General features: G+C 45.7%; 2 protein-coding genes across 2 annotated transcripts in view; both read left to right on the top strand.

Annotated features, from left to right (window-relative positions):
* On the top strand, positions 1-12027 carry bin2b (bridging integrator 2b; the record flags this gene model as incomplete). The annotated part of the gene is made up of 12 exons (XM_084445696.1): positions 1-100; positions 2349-2429; positions 3288-3342; positions 4424-4518; positions 6630-6725; positions 6878-6985; positions 8411-8496; positions 8901-8976; positions 9565-9647; positions 10103-10796; positions 11070-11156; positions 11914-12027. The coding sequence occupies exons 1-12, from the start codon at positions 8-10 to the stop codon at positions 12025-12027; spliced, it is 1668 nt and encodes a 555-aa protein (XP_084301822.1). The 5' UTR covers positions 1-7.
* Positions 12028-23152: 11125 nt separating this feature from the next.
* LOC311315096 (integrin alpha-5-like) overlaps positions 23153-27131 on the top strand; it is a gene marked incomplete at its 5' end in the record, with an annotated part of 39950 nt that continues 35971 nt past the window's right edge. Inside the window, one exon of the mRNA XM_084445697.1 lies at positions 23153-23355. Coding sequence (XP_084301823.1) covers positions 23153-23355 — 203 coding nt within the window. The remainder of the gene's footprint in view (positions 23356-27131) is intronic.

Consider the following 27131-nt stretch of genomic DNA (forward strand, 5'->3'; position numbering starts at 1 on the left):
AGTCACGATGGCAGAGAACAAAGTGGGGCCGAATATTGGCGCAGGGGCTGGCATTTTTGCCAAACGAGTACAAAAGTCACTGAATCGAGCTCAGGAGAAGGTAAGCAACTCGATTGGTCCTTGTAGCGAGATCTCAGACACCCCTACTGTATGTCTAACGGACTTTACTTCTGAGTTTGTGTTGAACAAACACAATTATCTGTCGGTGCGTTTGACATCATAATATACCCTCCAACCTATATTACTTCTTTCTGTTTGGGTCAGATAAGGCAGATAATGTGTGTATTGACCACTGATAACATGATAAGCTAAGGCTACTGTGTGTACTGTGTTATCGTTGTCACTTTGTTTTTGAGAATTACAGTGACACGCCTAGACACAAAGAAAGACTGACGTGGTCTTCCTGTCTGTTCTGTTGACAGAATGCTGTATGCATTTTTGACACAATCTATTTTGATACAATCCAATACTGTAAGTGCTATTTGTTTGATGAATAATACCAAAACACATGATGGCCACACCTTTGAAATTGGGGCCAGGAGGATGAGCACTCTGTGTTTGAAGAAACTGTGTGACTGGTCAGGCATAGGGGTTGCACAATTCTGGGAATCTTTCCATGGGATTCCAACAGGAATTAAAGGGAATTAACAGGAATGAACTGGGAATTTTGGGGTTATTTATACCAACTGTATTTACCTTGACATATACAGACATACATGTAAACATTTTGTTTTGTCATAAGCAGACATGCAGGAAAACATTTCTAATACAAATGTAAAAAATGACTTTTTTGACTTTTGTTCGTGAACTTTAATGGATTCTACAGCCGTCTTAGTGTGCAGGATTCTAGGAATTAGCTGTGCATGTGATGGAAGAACGCACTGCACATGTGATGCAGGAATTCACAGTGCAGGGTTGAAATTCAACTGAATTTGCATTACATCAGGTTATTTTAACCAAGATCATGCTGCAAGATCTGGAATTGCATTTAAGTTCCCTGCTATGGGGGTCTGCGGTGGTGTCGTGGTCTAGTTCCCTGCTATGGGGGTCTGCGGTGGTGTCGTGGTCTAACGCATCATGTTTTGGTGCAGCTGCCCACCGGCGCCCGGCGGTCTCTCCAGATCCGAGTATGGCCGGGTCCCAGGGGGTGCGGCCTATTGGGTGGCCGCTCCCCGAGGGTGGCTAGTTTCATCTGAGCACGAGGATTTTATAATTTACTCAGGCCTTGAGAGAGCCATCCACTGAACTCATGTTCAAAAAACTTAAGACACATGTTCAGGCAGGCCTTCGGCCATCTATAACTCCTTGCTGCTCGCAATGTTGTTTTTTCTGTTCTGTGTCGTTTTAATTTTGTCTCGTGTTGTATTGCCTTTGATTTTAATTTATTACTGTAAAGCACTCTGTGCATCCGTGCTGTGAAGAGCGCTATATAAATAAAGCTTACTTACCTACTTACTCGAAATTTCCCACCCTTTGCAAGTCTTAAGCATTTCTCAGACACCCAAGCGGACAACACCAATTTAAAAAAATAAAACAGTATTGGTCTACCTTCTTTAACTAGGCTAACCACAACCAATTAGCCACAACCTTGTAATGGGGTATGATGTACCCAAAATCAGTTTGGTTCATGTTCCTACAGAAGTGAACCTGTACTCTTACACTGTTGGAAGGAGTTTCCATGTTATGGACTTTCCCTGCTGATGCTGTTTTCTGCTCGTGCAGCTGTGTGGACACAAAAGCTGCTACTTCCTGCCCATGCACTCACTTCCTCTCACTTGCTACTCTCTGACGTTGTGGTGTTCTGCTGGTGCTGGGTACTCCGCTAGCTGGTTTACCGCTGTAGGGTGATGGAAAACTAGCAACGTGGACTGATTGTTTGTCACATTAGTGTCGGACCTATACCAAGCACACACTTGAGTACTTTTGGAGATGCACACACAGATTTCATTCTGGGAAATATGAATAGTTTGTTAGGATGATAATCGCATCATATGGATAGAAGGCTAGTACGGCCCTTTGGTAGATCTTGTTGTAAACTGTATTTCTATGATAGTCCTATCAGTGGTCTTAGCCTTGGACGTAGCAGCGAGTGGAGGAGGATTTGATAGAATGGTGAAAGGATAGGCCCACACAGAAGGCTATAGGAACACTGCAGGGAGGTACTGTATAAGTAGGCTGAGCATGGCCCATTATCGGCTTAACGGACACTAGGTCATGTAGCTTCTGTTTTTGGTTTCTACCTCTGTTTTTGCACTTGTCACTTACTATTTTTATTGTAAATAATACTCTTAATTAACTTGCCTAGTAAAATAAAGGTTGATGATCTCTGTGTTGTCATCCTGAAATAGGTCCTACAGAAGCTGGGGAAAAACATGGAGACCAGAGATGAGCAGTTTGAACAGTGCTCCCAGAATCTCCTCAGACAACAGGTAGGCTACCGTTCAGAGCAACACAACGGGATGGTGTTACTGTAGCATGCTCTCTGTCTCTACTGGTCCTGATACGTGGGCTATGCAAAAGTCACTTCCTTAAATTCAAAACCTCCCTTGGTAGTGACAGAAAAGACACAGTATTCTCTTATCTTGACCAAAAGGATTCTGCATCTCTCACTCGTTTTCAGATTAAGATCACACAAGATGGTGCTCTTCTGTTTACAGTCCAAGTTTTTCCATTTAGTCAGAATATTCTGTCTAGCCTGTGAGACTCGCGTGTGAAAACAAGGCAGTTTTGTCTATGCAGTATGTTTTGCTTCTGCTGTTATCCTAACCAAGTGTGTTCAGGTATGAAAGGTATCTGACAACAGGAAATATTTTGCATGTATCAATTCCACACGGGTACACCTTATTTCCCTGATATGGGGCTTGTTTAATAATCGGTATATCTTTCCTTGAATTGGTGGTTCAGGCCTATAGGTTTATGACACATTACGTACACTGTATCTCAAATCTGGCCAGCTACTGTAATTGATGCATTAAGTACAGATTAAACTCAACTACATGTTGAAGTGTCACAGAAAACAGCGTCCCCCCCAAACAAGACAGTCTGCTCTCTCTGCCAAAGAGAGACAGTCCTGGGCCAACAACATGGTGAGACCAGCCACCATCGTGGACATGGTTGTTGTGGAAGTAATGAAATGAGACCGACCCAGGCTAGCCATAAAAACACTAACATTTCCTGCACATCCTCTTTCCCTGTCTTTGGACATTGAATCCTCTGTAAAGAATGAAATGAGTTTTTGATTTGATGCACAAGTTGAACAACTGTGTCCTCTTTTTCCCCTCTCTTAGACTGACGGAGGCAGGCTGTTAAAAGATGTGAGGGCGTACTTCACTGCTGTGAAAGGTGGAGTCTGGCTATCTTTATCACTTCCTGCATGACAACAGCTGCACTAGTTTGGCCACACATTTGATTAGTGTAACCAAGTAGGCTTCAATATCATTACCTTCATCGAAGGAAATCACATTATGTTTCAGGACTCACCTGTAGTTCCAGGTGTACCTAATTAACTAGTTCAGGTAAGCTCCAATAGGCTCTGTGCACCAGCTCCACTACTTCCTGAAAGTCACTTGGCATCTTTATTTCCTGTCCTATATGATTGGATTAAGTAATTAATCAGGTGTGAGGCAGACCCAGTGCACACCTGATTAATCACTTAATCCAATCATATTGGACAGGAAATAAAGAAGCCAAGTGACTTTCAGGAAGTAGTGGAGCTGGTGCATAGAGCCTATAGTATAGTTTCACATTAAAAGATGTCCACATCTTTCTGGTGTCTTGTCATGACCATACTTTTTTTCAGACTGTGGTCAACTTATTTTGTGATTTTAGACTGTTTGTACTGTAGTGGTTTATTCAGAACTACTCTATGGCCGTACTTCTGGTGCAAACCAAAGTGAAATTGGAGAATGTAACTATTTTTAGACCACTTTTCTGTATTTCGCAATTGTCTGGTGCATAAGAGAACTAACTATTTTCAAAAGGGCAGACAGTAGTGACCAGGCACAGGAATGGGGCAATAGCAACAGTTGTATTACTTGGTTTTGTGTCAGCTTTCAGAGCTACAGCATGTACCCTACCACCCCCTCAGAGCTACAGCATGTACCCTACCACCCCCGCAGGAAGCTCAACATGCACATCTCAGCACCACAAAACCCAAGATCACATAACAAGAATGCTTAGTCGAAACGAAAGTGGGTTAATAACAGCCTTGTGACCGTCTCACCAAATCATAGCCACCATGTCTGCTCAGTATTTACACACGACGGTGGTAAATGTCTCCTATTCATTTGTCAGCAGTCAAAAAAAATACGGCTTATATGTGTCTTTGCACACAAATGACATTTGTCCTGAAATGTGCTATACACTGTAAGTGAAATGTTGATTTTTATGGAAATGTTTGACATGTTGGTCCTCTGCTCCACAGCGATGCACGAGTCGTCCAAGCGGCTGTCCCAGACGTTGAAAGACGTGTACGAGACGGACTGGCTGGGCGGAGAGGACCTGGCCGTCATTATGGAGGTAAGCTCCTCCCCCCCGCTCTCTATGACCAAAGACCTCGAGGACGACGTCACCCGAAAATATCCATGTATTCAATCTAAGAAGCTTACAACACACATTCCATGGGAAAGAAAAAAAGTAAGGCAGCTCTTCTGGTACAAAATTAAAAAGCCTTTATTCTTGGGCTAGTTCGTGATGAACATTTAAAAATGTTTCAGCCAAGAGACCTTCGTCGGGGCCTCAACCCGCTTGAGCGCTCAGTCTGCGGTTTTGTTACTTTCAAGATTGTTTTTATCAGTCCCATGTGATGTACGGTGTACAGTCACAGTGAAATCCGAGCCCCCGCTAAGACCAGGAGGCGTATCTCGCCGTTCCTGAATCCTCCAAAGCTATGAGGAGAAAACCACAGCATGCCTTCTTCACTGCAAGCCCTGAGGTGAACCACGGTCTCGCCTCGACCCGGGTGAACCACGGTCTCGCCTCGACCCGACCCGACACCTGCTGTTAAACTGACCTTCACAACAGCGTCATTATTTTCAAAACCAGATTACTCATGTAAAAAAAATCAAAACAGTATTTTCAGAAGGTAAAATAAAATGCTGATACTCTCTCAAATGACGCACTAAAACCATAATTACATTGACACAAGTGTGATCACATCTTAGATTAGATTCAAGATGTATTTGTCACGTGTAATGTACATGTACAGTTACAGTGAAATGTTTGCTTCTATGCAGTCCACCCTCCTCCACTAGCCTGTTTACTTCCCTTTATTATATACAATCAAATCACAAGCGGGGAGCGGGGAGAGGAACACAGACATAGCTGGAATCAGATCCCATCACTAGGAAGGATGTCATTAGGGCTGGGTTTAAAAAAAACAAAACGATTCATCGATCCATGAATCCCAAAATCTTTTATTTAATGAACGAATGAATAAATGAAGGAATGAATAGTTCATTCATTCATTCAATGATTCATTCATTCATTTTTGGAAATCAGTATCGATACCCAGCCCTAGTATTGATGTGTTGCATAACTTGGCAGTCATGTAATTAAGGTTTACAGCAAAAAAAAAACAGGTTTTAGTAACACTAACCGAATCGATATTGAATCGAATCGAATTGAATCGTGATAATGGATTCTGAACCTTGTGAATCGGAATCGAATCGATTCTTGTAATTCTAATCGATACCCCCAACTACTGATACACGCACTGAAATCGTTTCACCAAGTTTTATATTGAAAACCACAAATAAAATGAGCAGCACTGCACTTTTTGTTTGTGTAAACATTAAAATAATGTGTCTGGGAGACACATTGGTTTTGGTTGATGCTTTGACGGACACGGCAGAGTAGGGCTGTATTCGGAATCGCTCCCTATTCACTATATAGTGCACTATATGGGGAGTCAGCCATTTTGTTTGTAGTGTCTGAATTCTCCGGAATTTTCATTCCCTATATAGTCCACTATTTATTACCCACAACTCACCTTGATTTCCAGGGAACAGTGCATGTACCCTACATTTTCTCCGTTCCCTAGGTAGTTCACTACGTGAACCCCATATAGGGAATAGGGAGTGAGGGAACGAGGGAGCGATTCCAAACACAGCTCTGGACTCTGCAGCTGTATGTCCGGCGCCTGTCACGCACAGACACGGCTGTTTTCTAAGGAGGTCACATGTTTGGGCGGGGGGAGCCTCGGAGATTAGCAGCGTGCGCGTCAGTGTATTCGCACCCTATCCGTTTCTATGGTGAGGCGTAAACAAACACGTTATGTGTTCTAGAGGGGAGTTTTCTGTTTGGTCTTCAGCGGAAAGCGCTATCAAGATGTGATGCGACGTGTGTGAAGGTCTGTCACGACTGGTGATGTCATAACCGTGTCTGTGGATACTGACACGACTTTGGTGATGTCATGACCGTGTCTGTGGATACTGACACGACTCTGGTGATGTCATGACCGTGTCTGTGGATACTGACACGACTCTGGTGATGTCATGACCGTGTCTGTGGATACTGACACGACTCTGGTGATGTCATGACCGTGTCTGTGGATACTGACACGACTCTGGTGATGTCATGACCGTGTCTGTGGATACTGACACGACTCTGGTGATGTCATGACCTTACAGAGCGAAGACCTTCTGTGGAATGACTATGAAGAGAAGCTCACTGACCAGTTAGTCCGCACCATGGAGAATTACACTAGCCAGTTCCCTGAGGTCAAGGTAGGCTACTCTTCCTTTTCTATTACTCGACACTCCACTATTCCGTTTCTTCAAGAAATCATATTAAGCGTTGACTGCTCGGATCTTACCCACGGTGATCTTTATTTTCGTTCCGAGGAATATCCCCTGTCCTTTCCCCCCCGGTCTCTCAGGAGCGCGTGGCCAAACGGGGTCGGAAGCTGGTGGACTACGACTCCTCACGCCACCACCTGGAGGCGCTCCAGAGCGCGAAGAAGAAAGACGAAGCCAAAAGCGCCAAGGTTTGCTCATCGGCATGTTAATCAAATCGGGGAGTTTCTCCTGCTATTGAAGCCATGCCTTAACATTTTAGAAATTCACCTTGAGAGGAGCTGTGATTTCATACTCAATTATGGTCTGCCTCAAAGGCCTGGCAGTGGCCCTAACATGTGTTTAATTGACCCAGCGGTTGACTTCTCAGCCCGGTATGGGATGACCGCTTAATCCAAACATCTGCTTTGTCCGTCTGTGTCCATAATGCTGGCGTGACGCTCATAACTAAAGGAATGACCTCATGTCTGATTCAGCTGGCACCTCCCTGTGCATAACTATGGTCAAATCTCATAGAATCAAAATGAAATCAAACTGACCGAACAGTAAAAAATATAGCATGTACTTGTACATGAAAGTAAATATAGCATGTACATGAAAGTGTATCTTTTTTTTTTCTTTTTTTCTTTTTTTTAAATAAGGATGTCACAATAATTATTCAAAATCAGGGGATGAGGAAAAATGCATTTGCAAGCGGAATAATTTCTGCAGCTATTGAGATGGGGTGGTCAGGGTTATTGGGGTGGTCAGGGGTATTGAGGGTTATTGGGGTGGTCAGGGGTATTGGGGTGGTCAGGGGTATTGAGGGTTATTGGGGTGGTCAGGGGTATTGGGGTGGTCAGGGTTATTGAGGGTTATTGGGGTGGTCAGGGTTATTGAGGGTTATTGGGGTGGTCAGGGGTATTGGGCTGGTCAGGGGTATTGGGGTGGTCAGGGTTATTGAGGGTTATTGGGGTGGTCAGGGGTATCGGGGTGGTCAGGGGTATCGGGGTGGTCAGGGTTATCGGGGTGGTCAGGGATATCGGGGTGGTCAGGGTTATCGGGTTGGTCAGGGGTATTGGGGTGGTCAGGGATATTGGGGTGGTCAGGGTTATCGGGGTGGTCAGGGTTATCGGGGTGGTCAGGGATATCGGGGTGGTCAGGGATATCGGGGTGGTCAGGGTTATCGGGGTGGTCAGGGTTATCGGGGTGGTCAGGGATATCGGGGTGGTCAGGGATATCGGGGTGGTCAGGGTTATCGGGGTGGTCAGGGTTATCGGGTGGTCAGGGGTATCGGGGTGGTCAGGGGTATCGGGGTGGTCAGGGGTATTGGGGTGGTCAGGGGTATTGGGGTGGTCAGGGGTATTGGGGTGGTCAGGGTTATCGGGGTGGTCAGGGATATCGGGGTGGTCAGGGTTATTCAGGGTTATTGGGGTGGTCAGGGTTATCGGGGTGGTCAAGGTTATCGGGGTGGTCAAGGTTATCGGGGTGGTCAAGGTTAGGCTGAGCGACGGTCTTGGATGTAGCTTGGAGGCCAGAAAAACATCCTGTACTGTATATCTAAATCCACGCCCTCATCAAGCGTCTCCTCTGTTATTCTAAGTCATTTTAATCCATGTGAATTCCCCGGCGACCAGGCAGAAGAGGAGTTCAACAAAGCGCAGAACGTGTTCGAGGAAATCAACAAAGAGCTGAGAGAGGAGCTTCCTGTTCTCTATCAGAGGTAGGGTCACGTGACCACGCCCGTCTAGACTAGACCAGTCCATCCTGGAACACACATTCTGGAGGATTAGATGTCCAGAACATTGTATAGTAAAGCTTTAACTCGTGTGATGGTGTGACTGCAGACTGTGCTGCAGTCATAGGCACGAGGCAAAAATTACCTTAAATATTTACTATATTATTGATTGGTTGATTGGTTGATTGATTGATTGTTTGATTGGTTGATTGATTGATTGATTGATTGATTGGCTGTGCACCCTCGGGACCTTGATCACAGCACAACCCAAACACTGCTTTTCATGTTCCCAAGTGCATTCCTTGAAACGTGACACAATGCCGTGACGACTAATTTACAGCAGTGTGCCACCAGACTTACCAACGTTCTTAAATGTTCCCCTCTTCCAGCCGAATCGGATGCTACGTGACCGTCTTCCAAAACGTCTCCAACCTGAGGGACGTCTTCTATAAGGAAATGAGCGTGGTAAGTAGGGCTGGGTATCGAGTCGAATTTCAAGAATCGATTCGATTCCGATTCACAAGGTTCAGAATCGATTATCATGATTCGATTCAATATCGATTCGGTTAGTGTTACTAAAACCTGTTTTTTTTTTAGCTGTAACCTTAATTACATGACTGCCAAGTTATGCAACACATCAATACTAGGGCTGGGTATCGATACTGATTTCCAAAAATGAATGAATGAATGAATCATTGAATGAATGAATGAACTATTCATTCCTTCATTTATTCATTCATTCATTAAATAAGAGATCGATTTTGGGATTCATGAATCGATTCTGAATCAATGAATCGATTTTTTAAACCCATCCATAGTGGTAAGGCCATCTCCTCCACAGCGTTACGCATGAATTATCTCAAAAGAAGATCAAGATCGTCACATAGCTTGCGTGAAGATCCAAGAGTAGAGTAGCGATAAGAACTCACTGGGATGTGTACTGTAGGCATATGCATTAATATGGAATATTGCACTGTATGGATCAACCCAAAAGCCCCCCAAGGAGAATGGTCTAGCAGTCCTGTGTTAATGACTCAACACCTGTCATTCCAGCTCAACCACGAGCTGTACAACGTGATGAAGACGCTGGAGACTCAGCATTCTGGGAAAGCGTTCATCATTAAAGGCCTGAACAGGTACCGTAGGTTATGTTATGTTATGTTATTTAGAACGCGCCCCCCAACCAACTGTTACCTCAGCCCGGGGCGGCTCTACGTCCCGAACTACCTGCCCATCAGGTCTCTCCTGGGTTTCTGTCGAGGCTCATGGTCCATGCTCAAAGTGTCGTTATATTGTATTCAGGGCTGAAAATGAACACCTGCCACCGGCCAAATGCAGGTCAAATTTCCAATTGGCGACTAGATTTCGGAAGGCTATCTGAAAAAAATATATACTTGGTCGGTAGATTTTTTCATCTATCTTGGCAGGTGACTCACCGTGAGCCAGAAAGTTAATTTCCCCCCTGATTGTATTCCCTCACACACAGTATTACTAGTTTCTAGTAATAGCTCAGGTCCTAATACTCTCGTAAAGCAATTCAGCGTCTCAACGCATAAATGAGTCCTCATCCGTTTCACACCTCGTCTTTTAGCACCACCAAATCAACCAAGACGAGAAAATCCATCGTCATCTCCGCCCCCATCCCCTGCAACACCGCCTTCCCCGCCAGCCACACCTCCCTCCACTCCGCCTCCGACCAGAACGGCAAAGACCCGACCGCCTCCCCCTCCGCCGTCACCTCAGAGGCGCCCACGGACGCGCCCGCCTCCGCGCAGCCCGCCGAGGGCAGCGCCACGCCCTCCGAGGCGTCCGACTCGGAGGAGCTGAGCGCCGACACGCCAACGCCACAGACCGCGCGCAGCGGCGACAACGGAGAGAAGAGCGACGTCGCCGGCGAAAGTCGTCCAGAGAGCGCGGTACAGGAGGAGGTGGCGTCCAGCCAATCGGGGGAGTCCACCACCGCCACGGAGGAGGGGCGGAGTCAAAGGTCAGAGGTCACCGGAGGTACGGAGGTCGCCGAACAGGAGGCGACTCCTGCCCGGTCCACAGAGAGGGACGCTCTCGTTCCGCGGGCCGAAGAGGAGAACGCACCGGAGGCAGAACCCATACAGGGGGCTAAAGCCAAAGCACCACCAGTGCCTGCTCCTCGCCTCAACGTCCACTCTCATGGCCCTCATGTGGAGGTCAGCCAGGAGGAGGAGGAGGGCTTCCAGGAACAGCTGACGAACACAAAGTGCACCGGCGATGACTCAGACTCCCAAGGTCCACCTGGCTTCCTTTACAAGGTGAGGCAGAATTGTGTGTCTGTCAGCGATGCAGGTCACAATCTACATCCTGTTGTTGGCTTTAGGCCCAATTCCAATCCCCTCCCTTGGCCTTACCCCTACATTTCCAATGTCAGTGAATACAATCAGTCATTATTGCTAGGATAACAGCAAGTCTAAGAAAAATAACTGCAATAAGACCTATAAACACTTCAAAATGACGGTTCATATCTCTGCTATAACCCAACATCACTTATTTCCAAATCCTATTTGAATGTATGTGTATTGCTACAGGCGGTGGCGTTGGAGGCTCTGGCATCAGCAGGACCGCTGCAGTTCAAGGAGGGAGACGTCATTCTAGTCCTCGCTGACACCCAGAAGGTTTGCCTGTTTATTTGTGCGCTTGTTAAAGTGTGCTGTAAACCAGCGTTTCTCAACTGGTGGGTCGCGACCCAAAGGTGGGTCGCGGAGCCGTTTTGATTGGGTCGCGGTCTCGTGGGCGGTTTCCCTTTTGTTTTCTTTTTTTTTTAAGGGATTTTATATATATATATATATATAAATATATATATGTTTATAGAGAAAATGTAGGGTTTTTATTTTGCAGGACACACAATTCAATTCAATAATTTCAATAATTTATTCACGAGACATGACAGGAAGTGGGCTAACCTTAGCGTGTGCCAATGTTGTGTTATGTGTCACAGACTTTTTCTATTTTTGTGGAATAAATTTGAGTGCTGTGGAATAAATTTGGGTCGCGACTTCATGATGAGGAAAAATATGGGTCCTGAGGCGCCACCAGTTGAGAACCGCTGCTGTAAACTAGTTAGAGAAGTATGGAAACTCTGTTTGAATAGTGGTCGGACGACCACATACAGTTGTACAGTCAGTAATTACTGCCCTGGTTTTAGTGACTGATGATTGATTGATGAGGTTAATTTTTGAAATTTGTTTAAAGATTTGATTTTGAAAACATATCATTTGCTTGGAAATACCAGCTCTTGGTACTCAACTTCTGTCAGAATATTCTTTTGTGAATGGATGTGTCAGTCAGTGTTGGTGTTAAGTTAACTGTGTTTCTCTGTGCTCACAATGTGGTAAATGTGACAAACGAACACGTTGTCTTTTTAACCAATAGCAGGCCGGCATGCTGAGGGGTGTGAGGGAGGAGAGCTGGATCCAGCACAGAGACCTAGCGGATCACTCCGGCATCTTCATGGAGAAACTGATCCGGCCCGTCCAGTCAGAATGAAACAAGAACGTCGTCTGGATCTTCCTCTGGAGTCACGTTAGGTGACTCACTCAAGAACTGGCAGCAGGACCCAGATCTCCTGGGTGTGGAGAGAGAGGAGCATGACTCACACGCTGACAGGTCACCACTTGTTTGAGTTTTAAAAACATGTACGGCAAGAGAGATGGTGAGTGAGAGGTTTTGACATGTTTTTCCTACGGGATTTACTGTAAGGTATTTGCCCTTGTTTGTATTTTAGAAAGTATTGTTACCAAGCACTGTGAAGCGAAATTTAATATTTTTTACATTGACTCTATGCAAAGATGTATGATGAATAAAGCTATATGTGTGACAAAGGAGTGAAGGTGTCATTAAGAGACATTTTAGACTGGGTTGGCTATTCTAATAGTTTGGTACCATGTGTTGGTTGCAGCGGTACCTTGTACACCATTTCCACACGACATGCGAAGCCAAGCTGAACTGTACTGCTTTGGGTGAGCATTCTGCATTGAGGGCGGCGGTATAGCTCAGTTGGTAGAGCGGGTCGTTCAGTGATCGTAGGGTCGGTGGTTCGAATCCCGGCTCCTCCTGACTACCTGTCGAAGTGTCCTTGGGCAAGACACTGAACCCCAGGTTGCTCCCAATGAGCAGGCTAGCACCTTGCATGGCAGCTGCCGCCATTGGTGTGTGAATGGCGCTCCGGGCCAGTGTAACAACTGGATGGGGAGCGCGTTACAAATGCAGTACCTATACCTATACCTATTGTTGCTGGAAGTGTTCAGAAACAGACAGTGTGACCGTCCTATGGGCCAGCACAGTACACTTAAGATGGATGTGATTGTGTAAAAACTCTTAATTAACCTGCTCTACTGTGCCCTAGTGTTGGGGAAGGCATTGCTATCTTCTGACCACATGGTGGTAGTAAGTGCACAATTCATAAATGTCATGTCAGGGGTTGCTCCATGGTTTGCTATGCTTACAGTATAGTTTTTATGAGCAAACTTGTAATATGTCTCACTGACTAAATATCAACTGAAATCTGACAAAGGGAGAGGCCAGAGTTAGCTTGAATAAACCCAAATCTGGCAAATTATAGACAGTCAGTTTATGGTAGTGACATTTTGTCACAGAAAAAAAGTGGGAATTACAGCTGCTAGCAACGAATGAGTTGTGGGACTCTGGAATGAGCATGGATTCACTGATTGATTTGATTGAATGGAACACAGATGGGACTGGTTGAGATGTAAGCAGACAAAGACTGATCAGATGAAGAGATGCAAACAAGACGAAGAAACAGTAACGGCTACAAATTAAAAATATGAAAAAATCATGTCGTCACAATGGCTGAGTATTCATTAGTATGTTTATGCTGCATCCCCCTGGGCTTGAACTCTTGAGCTACCTGCCATGTCAGAAGCTATAGATGGTTTCAGGACAGTCTGAAGACGGAGTGGAGGACAGTCTGAAGACGGAGTGGAGGACAGTCTGAAGACGGAGTGGAGGACAGTCTGAAGACGGAGTGGAGGACAGTCTTAAGACGGAGTGGAGGAAAGTCTGAAGACGGAGTGGAGGACAGTCTGAAGACGGAGTGGAGGACAGTCTGAAGACGGAGTGGAGGACAGTCTGAAGACGGAGTGGAGGACAGTCTGAAGACGGAGTGGAGGACAGTCTGAAGACGGAGAGGAGGACAGTCTGAAGACGGAGTGGAGGACAGTCTGAAGACGGAGTGGAGGACAGTCTGAAGACGCAGTGTAGCAATTGGGGTGTCAAGTGACCAAAACATGAGGAGAAGGGTTTGGTTTTACATGCAGTTTTGTTTTTTTGTTTTGTTTTTAAACAGTGATGGGCTTCATAATTCCTGCCAGCTCAAAGCATCTGGAAGTTTCTACTCACTTGGGCCTATGTTTTGGTGGTGTTTGCAAAGTGATGGCATGGTTGATTTGTTATGATTTTTTAAAGTTTTAAACTTTCGATGATGCTGTAGCGCCACCAGCAGGACTATTGGCCCCCAATGCCAGTTGAGGACTTCTGGCACAGGACTGGACCTAGAGGACTGGACCTGTGTGCAAAGTTTGGTGATTTTTCATGCATGTGAAGTCAGACTTCATGGGAAGAAGAAGATTCAGAATATTGTGAAATACAAGAGGGACCGTCAGCTGAGGCTGTCCAGACCCTAATGAAGTGCCTTTGGTCTCCACTTTAAATGGGGACATAAAGCCACATGGTTCTTTATTCAAATCCCTATTGGTGTCATAATGCTTACTCTGCACATTACATGCCTAAAATGTGTCCGAATGAAGTCACCACTAATGACGTATCTTGCGCAATACTGTAGACTTGGATTGAAAGCTTGTTGGCTCCTGACTCTTGGAACGGCGGTCGGGGTTTGAGTTGCACAATAGCTGAGGAAACAAGCAGCTTCCCATGATAGTGGTTCCAAGGTTATTCCGTGGTGACAGGTGAAAATTCCCTGATGTCACTGATGTTGAGAGCCTCCATGATCTGAATTGTGTTTGCCTACTCTAAGGATGCAGTTGGAATATCGGGGGACTTTTTCCGCTTGGGGAAAAAACAATAGGAAAAAAAAAAACTTGATTAGAATTTAATCTTTCTCTCATTTCCCCCGTTTCATTCTCATATTGGGCACCTTTAATAAATGAGCTCTTATATATACCAAACCATTGTGTACCAGGATGTTGATGGGAGTGATGCGAGCTTATCAATTTCCTTACTCATTTATCTCCGAGAATGTTCTGATGGAGTATTTCCTGTCACGAGGGACTAAGAAAACAGACGTGGTGTTTTTTCGGAAAACAAATCCACTCCCCCCGCCCTTTCCTTGTTGCTGAAGTTTAGGATTTTTCCTCCATATTGTTTCCCCTGATTTAATGCGCAACAGAAACAAATCCCAAACTAGAAAAGGTCGCTCAGAGAGCGCATACCGGCAGCCATGATGGATGATGCTTCCCTCGGAGGTCGTTTGTAGCTCGGTGCACGCGAGCGCGTTCGGTGGTGCTGTGTTCTCTATGTCGAGAGCTTCATACCAGCCTTTCCACGTCGTGATATGGCCGCTTATACCTCCCACCCCCCCCCCAATAGGGGGGATTTTGGGCTCCTGAGCCCAAGTCCAAATGAATGGAGATGAATGGGCGGCCCTCAAGGTTTGATCCTTCGGTGCACTCTGGACCCCCACAGCCCCCAGACCCCATGTCTCTAGCACCCCCACACGGGGGGGGGGGGGGGGCTGGCTTCACTCCAGAGTTTTGTTTTAACTTGTGGATCCACCCTGCGATTCTGATCCACTCCAAAATACAACGGGTTCAACGTTGGCCCGTGCTGCAGCCCTCCACCGAGTTCCATGAGAATCCGTCTGGTGGTGATCCTGCTAACCAACCAACCACCCAATGTGGACACGCCACCAAAAACATTACCTTCCGCCCTGCGCCGCCGCTGTCATAGGGGTGGAGGTATTCATTTTGTGTTTTAGTTTACTAAAAAACAAATGCTTATGTGTCTTTGCACCTTATAGGTTAGGCCTCATGGGAAAGTGGGAATTAAAGTAATGAATCGCCTTCACTAGTTTCCGGCAGACTCTTTAGACAGGGCGATTTGTCAGTTGACTCTTGGGAATACACTTGCAGGGCCTATAAGGTCAATACGTGACAAAAGCAGGTCAAACACTCCTAGAACACAGCCCCCCCTCGTAGAGGGACCCCCAGACTAACCACAAGCCTGTAATATATAGCGCTGTTCAAAAGTGCAGAGAGGTTAAGGGGGGAAGTGATACTCTCCCTGGAAGAGTGGACTGCGATACATCGCTGGTTGTCTTTTCCATCGAACAGCATTTTTGTTTTGGAAAATCTCTGTTCTGACGCTTTTCCCCAGTGCTTTTCGCCGTCATTGTAGCTTTGCTAGCTTGTTGTGTGTGACCCCCTCCCAGAACCTCTTGGGAGTGGGCGTGTGGGGGCAGCACAGGCATTAGTGTTGTATTAATGTGTGGGTCCATTAAGAAGTTGCGTCATGTCGACAGGGCAGATGATGGATCCATTCTCTGCAGTCCCTCGGAGACTTCTGGCGTTTCAACCTCTACTGACATTCCTTCGCTTTGGTTTCTTGCCCAAGGCGATGGAGATATGAGGTTTAACCATAAAAGCTGGATTCAATCAATGGGGCCTTTGGTCTGTATATCCAGATGTTTACACTCTGCATCCCATAACTACAGACGTCTTCAGTCGTAAAGTAGGCAGTGTCCATGTGTTTACATTCCTTACATTACATTTCCAATACGGATTGTGATTCCTTGACATTGTCCACCTAATAGGAAAGGGTATTTTCAGACCAGTGATGGTTTCAGTAAGTCCAGTTTGAACCTGAGAGAAAATAAAAGCTCGTTCCAGCTTTGCCTGTCCTGAGTGATACAGTGCCAACACACACTTTATTTGGCATGTCTGTAAGGTAACATGACCAAGATTATAGCTGTGGAAACATAGTAACCCTTAACACGGTTCTTCTAACTTTCCATTCCGTGTGTGGGGAAACACAGTTCTGTGAAGTGTGTGATTGTTTGATATGAACCCTGGCAGTCATGTCAGCTATCAATCAAGAAGTGGAATGTAAAATGGTAAATAAGCCACTCAACCACTCTGTCCGCCCAGCACTGAGTAGCGGACAGATCTGCTTCATACATCTGTGTCATATTAAGAATTTCTCCACGTTAATCCTAGATATCTCAAACATTATTCAACAAAAATGTAAATATAACATTTCTTTTATGGATGACTAGTGAGTATATGTGAATTACATGTAATTGTGTGCAGCCCAGCTAACCATGTACATAGGATATGCCTTTGATTTAGATTGATCAAATATTACCTCAGAATACTAACTAGAAAACTGGAGAGTGAGAAGGGGGTTAAGACCCTAAATGAGTCCTTGTCACAATCTGTGAATACCAAGACGGTGATTTCAGCCAGCAGATTAGGGTTGCCTGTTGCTGATGTTGTTTTAATAGTGGTAATCCGGTGGCTACTGTGTGTGTGTGTGTGTGTGTGTGTGTGTGTGTGTGTGTGCGCGTGTGCGCGTGTGTCATGTCTCTTTTCACCTCACTCTGATATTATACAGACAGTCATGTGTGTGTCTGTGTGTGTGAGAGAGAGTGAGAGGGAGAGAGAGAGAGAGGGAGAGTGAGAGAGAGAGAGAGAGAGGGGGAGAGAGAGAGAGGGAGAGAGAGGGAGAGAGAGAGAGAGGGGGGGAGAGAGAGAGGGAGAGAGAGAGAGAGGGGGGGAGAGAGAGAGAGAGAGAGAGAGAGAGGGGGGGAGAGAGAGAGGGAGAGAGAGAGAGAGGGGGAGAGAGAGAGAGAGGGGGGGAGAGAGAGAGGGAGAGAGAGAGAGAGAGAGAGAGAGAGAGGGGTAGGTACTGTAGGTAGAAAACAGACTACCTTTCTCTGTGAAAACAGGCACCACAAATTCCCTCTGTGCTTGTAATGGCCCTCAATCATGCTTTGCTTTGCACAACGTTGACCAGAGGAAAGAGAAACCTCTTACTTTTAACAAGCACTTACATTACTAAATAATTGCTGAATAATTGCAGAAAACGTTGAAATAGGTGTTTCGCCGTTTTCCCTCAGGCTGTTTGAATTACCAGGCTCGCATAACTAGAGAAGCATTTAGCTGTTTCAGCAGGTTACTTTGCTGTGTCAAGGTTCAAGATTCAAAATTAACTTTATTGTCACACAAAGTGGAAAATTTGTCTTGGGCTTCCACCCCTGCTGCAGCTGTAAAAAAACAAACATTCCCCACTAAAAAACACACAAAAGATGCTAGTGAATAGAAACATACAGTCCTGAAACATTTATTTTTCTTCCAACAACCTGGAACAAAACTATAAAGTTCGTCCACATTCCAATCTTTTTTTGTATCTTTCTTTAAAAGCGATTGGGATAACGCAGAACACATTGAGCAAGCAACCTAAATGGGCCCTGACATCATTTCCTTAAGATTGCCTGTTTCAATAATCTTAATCGCAAATGAGGTGAGCCTTTCATGTGTTGTTATTGAATGCTTGGATTCTACTGTACATGAGATAGATTCTGTACTCTACCTCAGCCCCTTGCCTGGTGCCTGTGAACTATTGGGATTAACAGTCTTACAGTCAAACAATGCAAAACTAAACTTGGAGGACGATTCCATACTTTGGCCTGTTGCCTATTACAGTACCATAACGATATCTGCTGAGATAAATGTCAAACAGGTCAATCAATCAATCAAAGCTTTATTTGGTGAATGACTATGAGAGCACTCTGGTAACATTGTTTGATAAGTAAAAATGACACGGCTAGGTAAAGTACATAATTCCCTTCTGAAGTGTAAAAATAATTGAATTCACTATCACACTAATGGTAAATGGACTGCACTTAGCGGCACTCAAAGCGCTTTACAATGGCCTCTCATTCACCCACACACACACACTCACCAATGGCGGTAGCTGCCATGCAAGGTGCTAACCTGCTCGTTGGGAGCAATTTGGGGTTAGGTGTCTTGCTCAAGGACACTTCGACATGTGGACAGTCGGAGCTGGGATTCGAACCAGTGACCTTTCGATCACTGAACGACCCGCTCTACCAACTGAGCTACAGCCGGCCCACTAATGGTGCAGGTTTCATGCGGTTGAGAAGCAAGACTGCCCACATTGTATTCAGGCTTAGTAAACCTGTTTCACTATGTTATTCAGAACCTCTTTATTTTTCTTGACTCTTATCTTCCTTAGTTGCGGAATCTCTGCTTCCTTTACTCAAGAGACACACATCCACAAGACATGCGTTACACAATCACCACTGCCTGCATGAGCCTGTCTGGTCTAAACAGTCATAACAAACATCACAATCTCTGACTCACTGCTGCCTGTATATACAAACTGCCTTTTGCACGTTCACTGCAACCACAAAATGCTGGTTGGACATGTTGGACACATTTAGACATGTGATGCGTCATGTGATGCGTCATGTGATGCGTCATGTGTAAAGCAGGTACAGTAGTGCTGTTAATACGAGTGTCTGACATCATCTTTAATTTTCAATTTCGGGAGCTATATTTATACACAGCACAAGAGGACTTACGGTACAGTAAGTGTTTAATTACCTTTATTAAAGTCTTTGTGTCTGAACAGTTGTAAGCCACTGAACATTGTAAGATTAAACATATAACCGCATGTAATGAAGGGGTCCTTCGGATTTGCTCCCATGACTATAAACAGAAGGGAACTGACACAGAGGGGGTAGACTGACAGATAGGGTAGACTAACAGACAGAGGGGGTAGACTAACAGACGGGGGGATAGACAGACTGACAGATAGTCTAACAGACAGAGGGGGTAGACTAACAGACAGGAGATAGACAGACTGACAGACGGGGTAGACTAACAGACGGAGAGATAGACAGACTGACAGATAGGGTAGACTAACAGACAGAGAGATAGACAGACTGACAGATAGGGTAGACTAACAGACAGAGAGATAGACAGACTGACAGATAGGGTAGACTAACAGACAGAGAGATAGACAGACTGACAGAGGGGGTAGACTAACAGACAGGAGATAGACAGACTGACAGATAGGGTAGACTAACAGACAGGGTGGTAGACTGACAAACCAGATAGACTGACAGGAGTATAGACACACTGACAGATAGGGGTTAACTGACAAACAGGGGTGTAGACTTCTTCGTCGTTTGCATGAGTTGGTACAGTCATCCTCTCCCCCCAGGCTCGGGGCCGAGCCGCTATCCTTTTACCACCCCGAGCCTGGGTAAGGGGGTCACCCGGGATATATATCCAGGCACACCTCCAGGAGCCACGTCACCGTTTCGTCATCCACGACCAGGGGCGGACTGGCCATTGGGAGCACCAGGAGTTTTCCCGGTGGCCTGGCGCGCCAACTGGCCTGGCACGCGGTGAATGGCCTGCCCCACCCCCCGTCAACAAATCTCCATTTCCGGAGGTATGCCGCTAGTGTCTGCATGTCCTGGCTCAAGGTCTCCTCCACGGCCTGCCAGTCTCCAGCTGAGTACATCAGCGCAAGGTCGGCTGTGTAGGCATACCTCCTGGAGACTGTGTTCGGCAGGTCGTAGGTGTAGATGTTATAAAGGAGGGGGCCCAGGACAGATCCCTGGGGGACGCCGTTCTTAAGGCGTCGCAGCCTGCTTCGCTGTCCGCTACCGGTGGTGAGGGTGAAGCTGTGGTTTCAGACGAGCTCCATGATCATGCTGACCATGTGCCTGTCCGGCAGCAGGCGGAGCAGCTTGCAGGTGAGGCCGCGGTGCCATACGGTGTCGTAGGAACCGTCAGGTCTATAAAGACGGCTCCGGCCTTCTTTTTGTCCGAAAAGCTGTCCTCAATGTCTTGAGTCGGACAGATGGACAGTTTGTTGTGTATTCACTTTTTTGCCCTTTGGATCCTCAGCTCATCTTATTTGCAGTATAATTTCCCCGCTTTCTCATCCTTTGTGTGTACTGAGAATTAACACAGTGAGAAAGAGATGCATTTATCATGATCATTATCAAATCACGTCAAAGACTTGGATACTGGTTTCTGATTCTTTTAGGCACCGTGCGTTCCACGGTGTTGCAGTCAGGGAGACCCTGGAGGCTTTACTTCCTAGATCAGGACATCTGGCCTTGAACTTGTTGATGTTCTGGCCCCAAGATGCATCCTGTCTGTGCCAAGCGTTCCCTTCCCAGAGCAGGACCACCAGAGACAGTGTCCACGCTGGACGTGAGACTGCAGCTGGTGCTCGTGACAGAGCTCCTTGATGGGAGACAGAGGGTGCGTTAAGTAGCTGAGCGCTCAGTCAGCGATCAGTGATCAGAATTCACTTAACGGGTTGATCAGTTACGCTCAGACTAGCTCTGACACGTCTACTCTGCCTGCAGTGACCTAGAGAGACTGACCTAGAGAGACTGCTCTGACCTAGAGAGACTAGAGAGACTAGAGAGACTGCTCTGACCTAGAGAGACTCTGACCTAGAGAGACTCTGACCTAGAGAGACTGCTCTGACCTAGAGAGACTACTCTGACCTAGAGAGACTGACCTAGAGAGACTGCTCTGACCTAGAGAGACTGACCTAGAGAGACTGATCTGACCTAGAGAGACTCTGACCTAGAGAGACTGATCTGACCTAGAGAGACTGATCTGACCTAGAGAGACTAGAGAGACTACTCTGATCTAGAGAGACTCTGACCTAGAGAGACTACTCTGACCTAGAGAGACTCTGACCTAGAGAGACTGCTCTGACCTAGAGAGACTAGAGAGACTACTCTGACCTAGAGAGACTCTGACCTAGAGAGACTGCTCTGACCTAGAGAGACTGATCTGACCTAGAGAGACTGATCTGACCTAGAGAGACTACTCTGACCTAGAGAGACTACTCTGACCTAGAGAGACTCTGACCTAGAGAGACTACTCTGACCTAGAGAGACTCTGACCTAGAGAGACTGATCTGACCTAGAGAGACTGATCTGACCTAGAGAGACTCTGACCTAGAGAGACTGATCTGACCTAGAGAGACTACTCTGACCTAGAGAGACTGATCTGACCTAGAGAGACTAGAGAGACTAGAGAGACTACTCTGACCTAGAGAGACTGCTCTGACCTAGAGAGACTGATCTGACCTAGAGAGACTGCTCTGACCTAGAGAGACTGCTCTGACCTAGAGAGACTGATCTGACCTAGAGAGACTGCTCTGACCTAGAGAGACTGATCTGACCTAGAGAGACTACTCTGACCTAGAGAGACTACTCTGACCTAGAGAGACTGCTCTGACCTAGAGAGACTGATCTGACCTAGAGAGACTACTCTGACCTAGAGAGACTGATCTGACCTAGAGAGACTAGAGAGACTAGAGAGACTACTCTGACCTAGAGAGACTGCTCTGACCTAGAGAGACTACTCTGACCTAGAGAGACTGCTCTGACCTAGAGAGACTACTCTGACCTAGAGAGACTAGAGAGACTACTCTGACCTAGAGAGACCACTCTGACCTAGAGAGACTGATCTGACCTAGAGAGACTGATCTGACCTAGAGAGACTGATCTGACCTAGAGAGACTAGAGAGACCGCTCTGACCTAGAGAGACTGATCTGACCTAGAGAGACTGATCTGACCTAGAGAGACTGATCTGACCTAGAGAGACTGATCTGACCTAGAGAGACTGATCTGACCTAGAGAGACTGATCTGACCTAGAGAGACTACTCTGACCTAGAGAGACCGCTCTGACCTAGAGAGACTGCTCTGACCTAGAGAGACCGCTCTGACCTAGAGAGACTGATCTGACACTACTCTGCAGAAAGTGCAAGATCACACAGCCACTGCTACTCCAACATGTTAAATATATACACCATTAGTAAATGCACTAGATATATTGTTTCTTATCAAATCAATCGATTTAATGTTCATACATTTTATTTTCATCCAACAGACTGAGTATGTCTGTTGCCCCGCGCCTTAAGTCCAATAAATGAATGGAGGTGAATGGGCGGCCGCGTGCGTCTCGAGCTTCCCACGGGGAGCTGGTTTCCCTCAAAGATCTCTCTCTCTCTCTCTCTCTCTCTCTCTCTCTCTCTCTCTCCCTCTCTCTCTCTCTCTCTCTCTCCCTTCTCTCTTTCTTTCTCTCTCTCTCTCTCTCTCTCTCTCTCCCTCTCTCTCTCTCTCTCTCTCTCCCTCTCTCTCTCTCTCTCTCTCTCTCTCTCCCTCTCTCTCTCTCTCTCTCTCTCTCTCTCTCTCTCTCTCCCTCTCTCCCTCTCTCCCTCTCTCTCTCTCTCTCCCTCTCCCTCTCCCTCTCTCTCTCTCTCTCTCTCTCTCTCTCTCTCTCTCTCTCTCTCTCTCTCTCTCTCTCATGACGTCTGGCGGTCAGAGGCAAAACAGATTTACATGTGCGCCCACCTCCCATCCACAGCTCCACCCCAAAAAATAAGTTTGCGCTCAACTCTCTCTGCTTTTCCATCAGACTCATAGACGGAGTGCGGGAGCGTTAGGGACGCGGTGGGGACCCTCATCTCAAGTGTTTTGGCTCGGACTATGCCTTACCAAACATATACAGTCGGATAATGCGTTTTGCGTTCCAGCTATTCAATGAAAGAAAAGACGCAGAAAAGAGATGGGCACTGGACGGCGAATTGCAAAGGTTTCACCAGTTCAGTCCTCGCTGAATACCAGTCAGACATCATTCGTCCTACTCACAGCGGCTCTGCTGCAGCTGTGCTCAGCCTTCAACCTGGACGTGGAAAACCGGGTCGTGTACTCCGGACCTAACGGGAGTTTCTTCGGTTATTCAGTAGACTTCTACAATGCTTCATCAAGGTGAGTGCGCGTATTCATCCAGTTATCAGTGGATGGTTGTTGGGCACCCTGCATATTAATACAACTCACAAGGAAAATAATGCGTTGACTTTAAAATACTTCTGTTGGTTTATAAAGCACTGAATGGTCTAGGGCCAAAATATGATCTGCTGCGTTATGAACCATCCAGACCTCTCAGGTCGTCTGGCTCAGGCCTGCTTTCTGTCCCCAGAGTTCAAACAAAACATGGAGAAGCAGCGTTCAGTTTTTATGCTCCACATATCTGGAACAAACTTCCAGAAAACTGCAGGTCTGCTGCAACTCTCAGTTCTTTTAAATCAAGACTGAAGACTTTTCTTTTTGCCGCTGCTTTTTATTAAATCCAATATTTATTTATTCATACACTGCACTGTAACTTTTATTCCTGTATTTTATTTTTCCTGCATTTTGTTTTAAATGTTCTGCAAAGTACAAGAGAATGTTAGTAGAACGACTTGAGGGAGGAAGACAAAGAAGGAAATGTTGGAAATGGAGAAGTTGGATTTATGGTGCAAGGTGTGCCTAGTGACACAACAGGTCACTCACAGGTGATGTCCCTTGCTCAGAAAGGATGTTTGAGGCACTGGTGAAAAGCAGAAGGACATTGTACGTAAGTGAGTGGAGAGAGAGAAGGTTTCAGTATGTGATAAAGAAAAGTGTCTTTTTTTGCATTTCGTTTTATATGACCTTTTATATGTTGCACTTTGTCTTGATGCTTTTAATGTCTCATGTAAAGCACTTTGAATTGCCTCGTTGCTGAAATGTGCTGTACAAATAAACTTGCCTTGCCTTGGGTCAGTTGGAATGATTGTGCTGATTGATCCCTGGTTTGGGACAAGGCCGATCTTCCCATTCCACTTTTTTGTGGGGTTAACCACAACGGGATTGCCCTAGTCTACAGAACTAGATTCCAATTATATTTGAAGGTTTTGATTACTTTTTTGAATAGGCAAAAATGATGACGCCCCAATTTCTTTTCTCTATGATTGGTGTCTTGCCACCTGTGCCAACTGACCATATCTCACAATGTCACCAGACATAAATCCTACAAATACCCCCCAATAAAAGGATGATTTTGATTGAAAATGTAAATAATAATTTTTTCACAGATCTTCATGCTGTTGTATTGGCCTGTGTGTATTATTGGCATGAGATAAAGTCAGACTTTTGCTTCCCTCTGGAATATGTAGGGGGGGTCGTATGCCCACCCTCTTGTTCTCTGTAAAGCGCATTGTGTTGCCTCTGTGTATGAAATGCGCTATACAAATAAAGCTTTGATTGATTGGTTGATTGATTGATTGGTTGGTTGGTTGGTTGATTGATTGATTGATTGGTTGATTGATTGATATATTGATTGATTGATTGACTACACTTCAGGCCACAGCCACAGGCATCCAGCCACCTTCACATCTGACTTGTTCAGTAGGTCTCAGCACAGCGCTGGAGTGAGACAAGCACATAAAGGCACACACACTCATGGCAGCCACACACACACCAACACACACACACTCACACACACTCACACACACACACTCATGCACACTCACTCACACACACACACACACACACACACACACACACACACACACACACACACACATACTCTTTTTTGGTCTCTCTCTCTCTCTCTCTCTCGGGGGCGTTGTTGCTGTTGGTCAGTCCTTGCCCTGTTTAAAGTGACCAGACCCTGCATGATCAGATGGTGATCAAGTTCATCACAGTAACGTAATGTGCTATGGATATAACAGGTCTATCTCAATGCACGCACGCTAACATTCATGTCATAACATTCATGACATGGTTACGTTACCTTTTGCCTCTATGACATCATTCTAGACCCAGCTTTTGGCTCATGCACATTGAACCACACCTTCAAATGTGAAGGTTGACATTAATGCTCAGCCAACATCTACAAAGTATGAAATACAGGTCAGGTGAGGTCATATCAACTGTAGTTCCCCTCCTGGGAGGAACCGGGTCTGACATTGGCGGGGTTTCTCGATAAAGAACCTTCTTAAGGAACCCTTCTTAATATAAGCAACCCTTTGCATGGGAGTTAAGAAGTACTTTGGAGTTAAGACGCTTCTTAATTCAGTTAAGTGCTTCTTAACTCGTTGGGGAAACCCGGCCATTGTTGATTTCATCAATGTAACATTTCCAGACACCAGCGGCAAATCTCTGCATTTGCTCAGCTAAGCGTCAGGGTAGAAAGTATGTTGTGGAGTCGTTACCAGGATGTTGTTGTAGTCAAATTGTTGGAGCCTGTTTTTTTTTTTGCCTCTTGTGCATTTGCTTGGTCTGGACAATGGCTCCCTTTGTGCTGGAACCAAATAATGATCTAGATGGCCTGCAATTATTTTCGGATCATTTCTTCATATTATCATTTGATTGTTGCTTGTTTATGTTATGGCCATGATGTCACAACAGGTGTACTGTAGGGTACAACAATTGCAGCGGTGAGAATTGCGCTATTTATTTATTTATTTATTTGTCCTCCCAAAATGTTTTTCTGCTGAAGGTCATGTGTTATGCCAGTTAGATTGTATTTTGTCAGGCAGACAGAGAGAGAGAGAGAGAGAGACAGAGAGAGGGAGAGAGACAGAGAGAGAGAGAGAGAGAGAGAGAGAGAGAGGGAGAGAGGAGAGAGAGAGAGAGAGAGAGAGAGAGAGAGAGAGAGAGAGAGCACTCAGACACCAAGCTTCTCTGCATGCCATCTTTCTGTGGACGATGTGTCTCAGGGACAGACAGGTTTTAAGTCAATAAGCTGGTTGACAAAGAACTTTTGTGTTTTGGGGAGAGAGAGAGTGCCTGGTAAAAAAAAAGAAAAAAGGTGTGGCCAGACATGGTAGCATGTAGAGTGGTTGGGGTGAACAAGCCTTGTGTTTCCTCATCAAGTCTTTCTCCCAGATTAGGAGAGGGGACATCTGTGGTGACACCCATGGATGACATCAATTAAGAGGAGGCTCAGTACGGTCACATTGCGTTAATGTGTTTTGCCAGCGATGAGTCACTTGTGTTGTGATTGAATCATAAATGGCTACAACAAATGAGATTTGGTGAGTTTTCACTTTCAGTCCAACATGTGAAGAGTTAAAGTTGTAAGGTTGTAAAGATACCTATCACATCAGAAACTAAAAGCATTATTTTGGGAATTCAGAAGTTGTTCTTGAAAAAAATACATTTGTTAATCCACTAGTGTATGACACTATTTCTTCTATGTTGTCATATCAAATATCTATCATCGGTATGAAGGGCACTTTACAGCTCAACACATATTGAGATCACAGGAGAGTGTTCCTTTGAAAGAGTGGCCATTCAGAGACGGCTGCAGAGTGAATGGTTTATAGGAAAGATAATCCCGCCATGTAAATATCCCCTCTTTCGCTCTCCAGACATTCAGGGGCCTCTAGACTGCACAGCCTGTCTGATCTCTGTTAATGTCATCATTCATCGACATCGAAAATCTCCCTCAGTTTTGCTCTCTTAAGCGCCGCGAGTCTCCAGACACTTGAAAGGGGTGACTGGCGTGTCACTCCTCTCTCTCTCTCTCTCCTGCTGTGGTCGATGCATTTAAGTGTTGACGGATTATATTCGGAGGTTTTCGACGGATGACAGAGGCCTGCCTGTAAGGTGCCATCATATCTCTGCCCTTTCTTGGACCATGCATCAAAACTACTCCCCCACCCCACCCCCAATCATCTGTTTTGGTTCAGTCCAGTTCACTAGCTCAGCTAATTCTCAGTCCTCCTATCACCCGA

Source organism: Borostomias antarcticus (genome assembly GCF_949987555.1).
Source record: "Borostomias antarcticus genome assembly, chromosome: 11".
NCBI lineage: Eukaryota > Metazoa > Chordata > Actinopteri > Stomiiformes > Stomiidae > Borostomias > Borostomias antarcticus.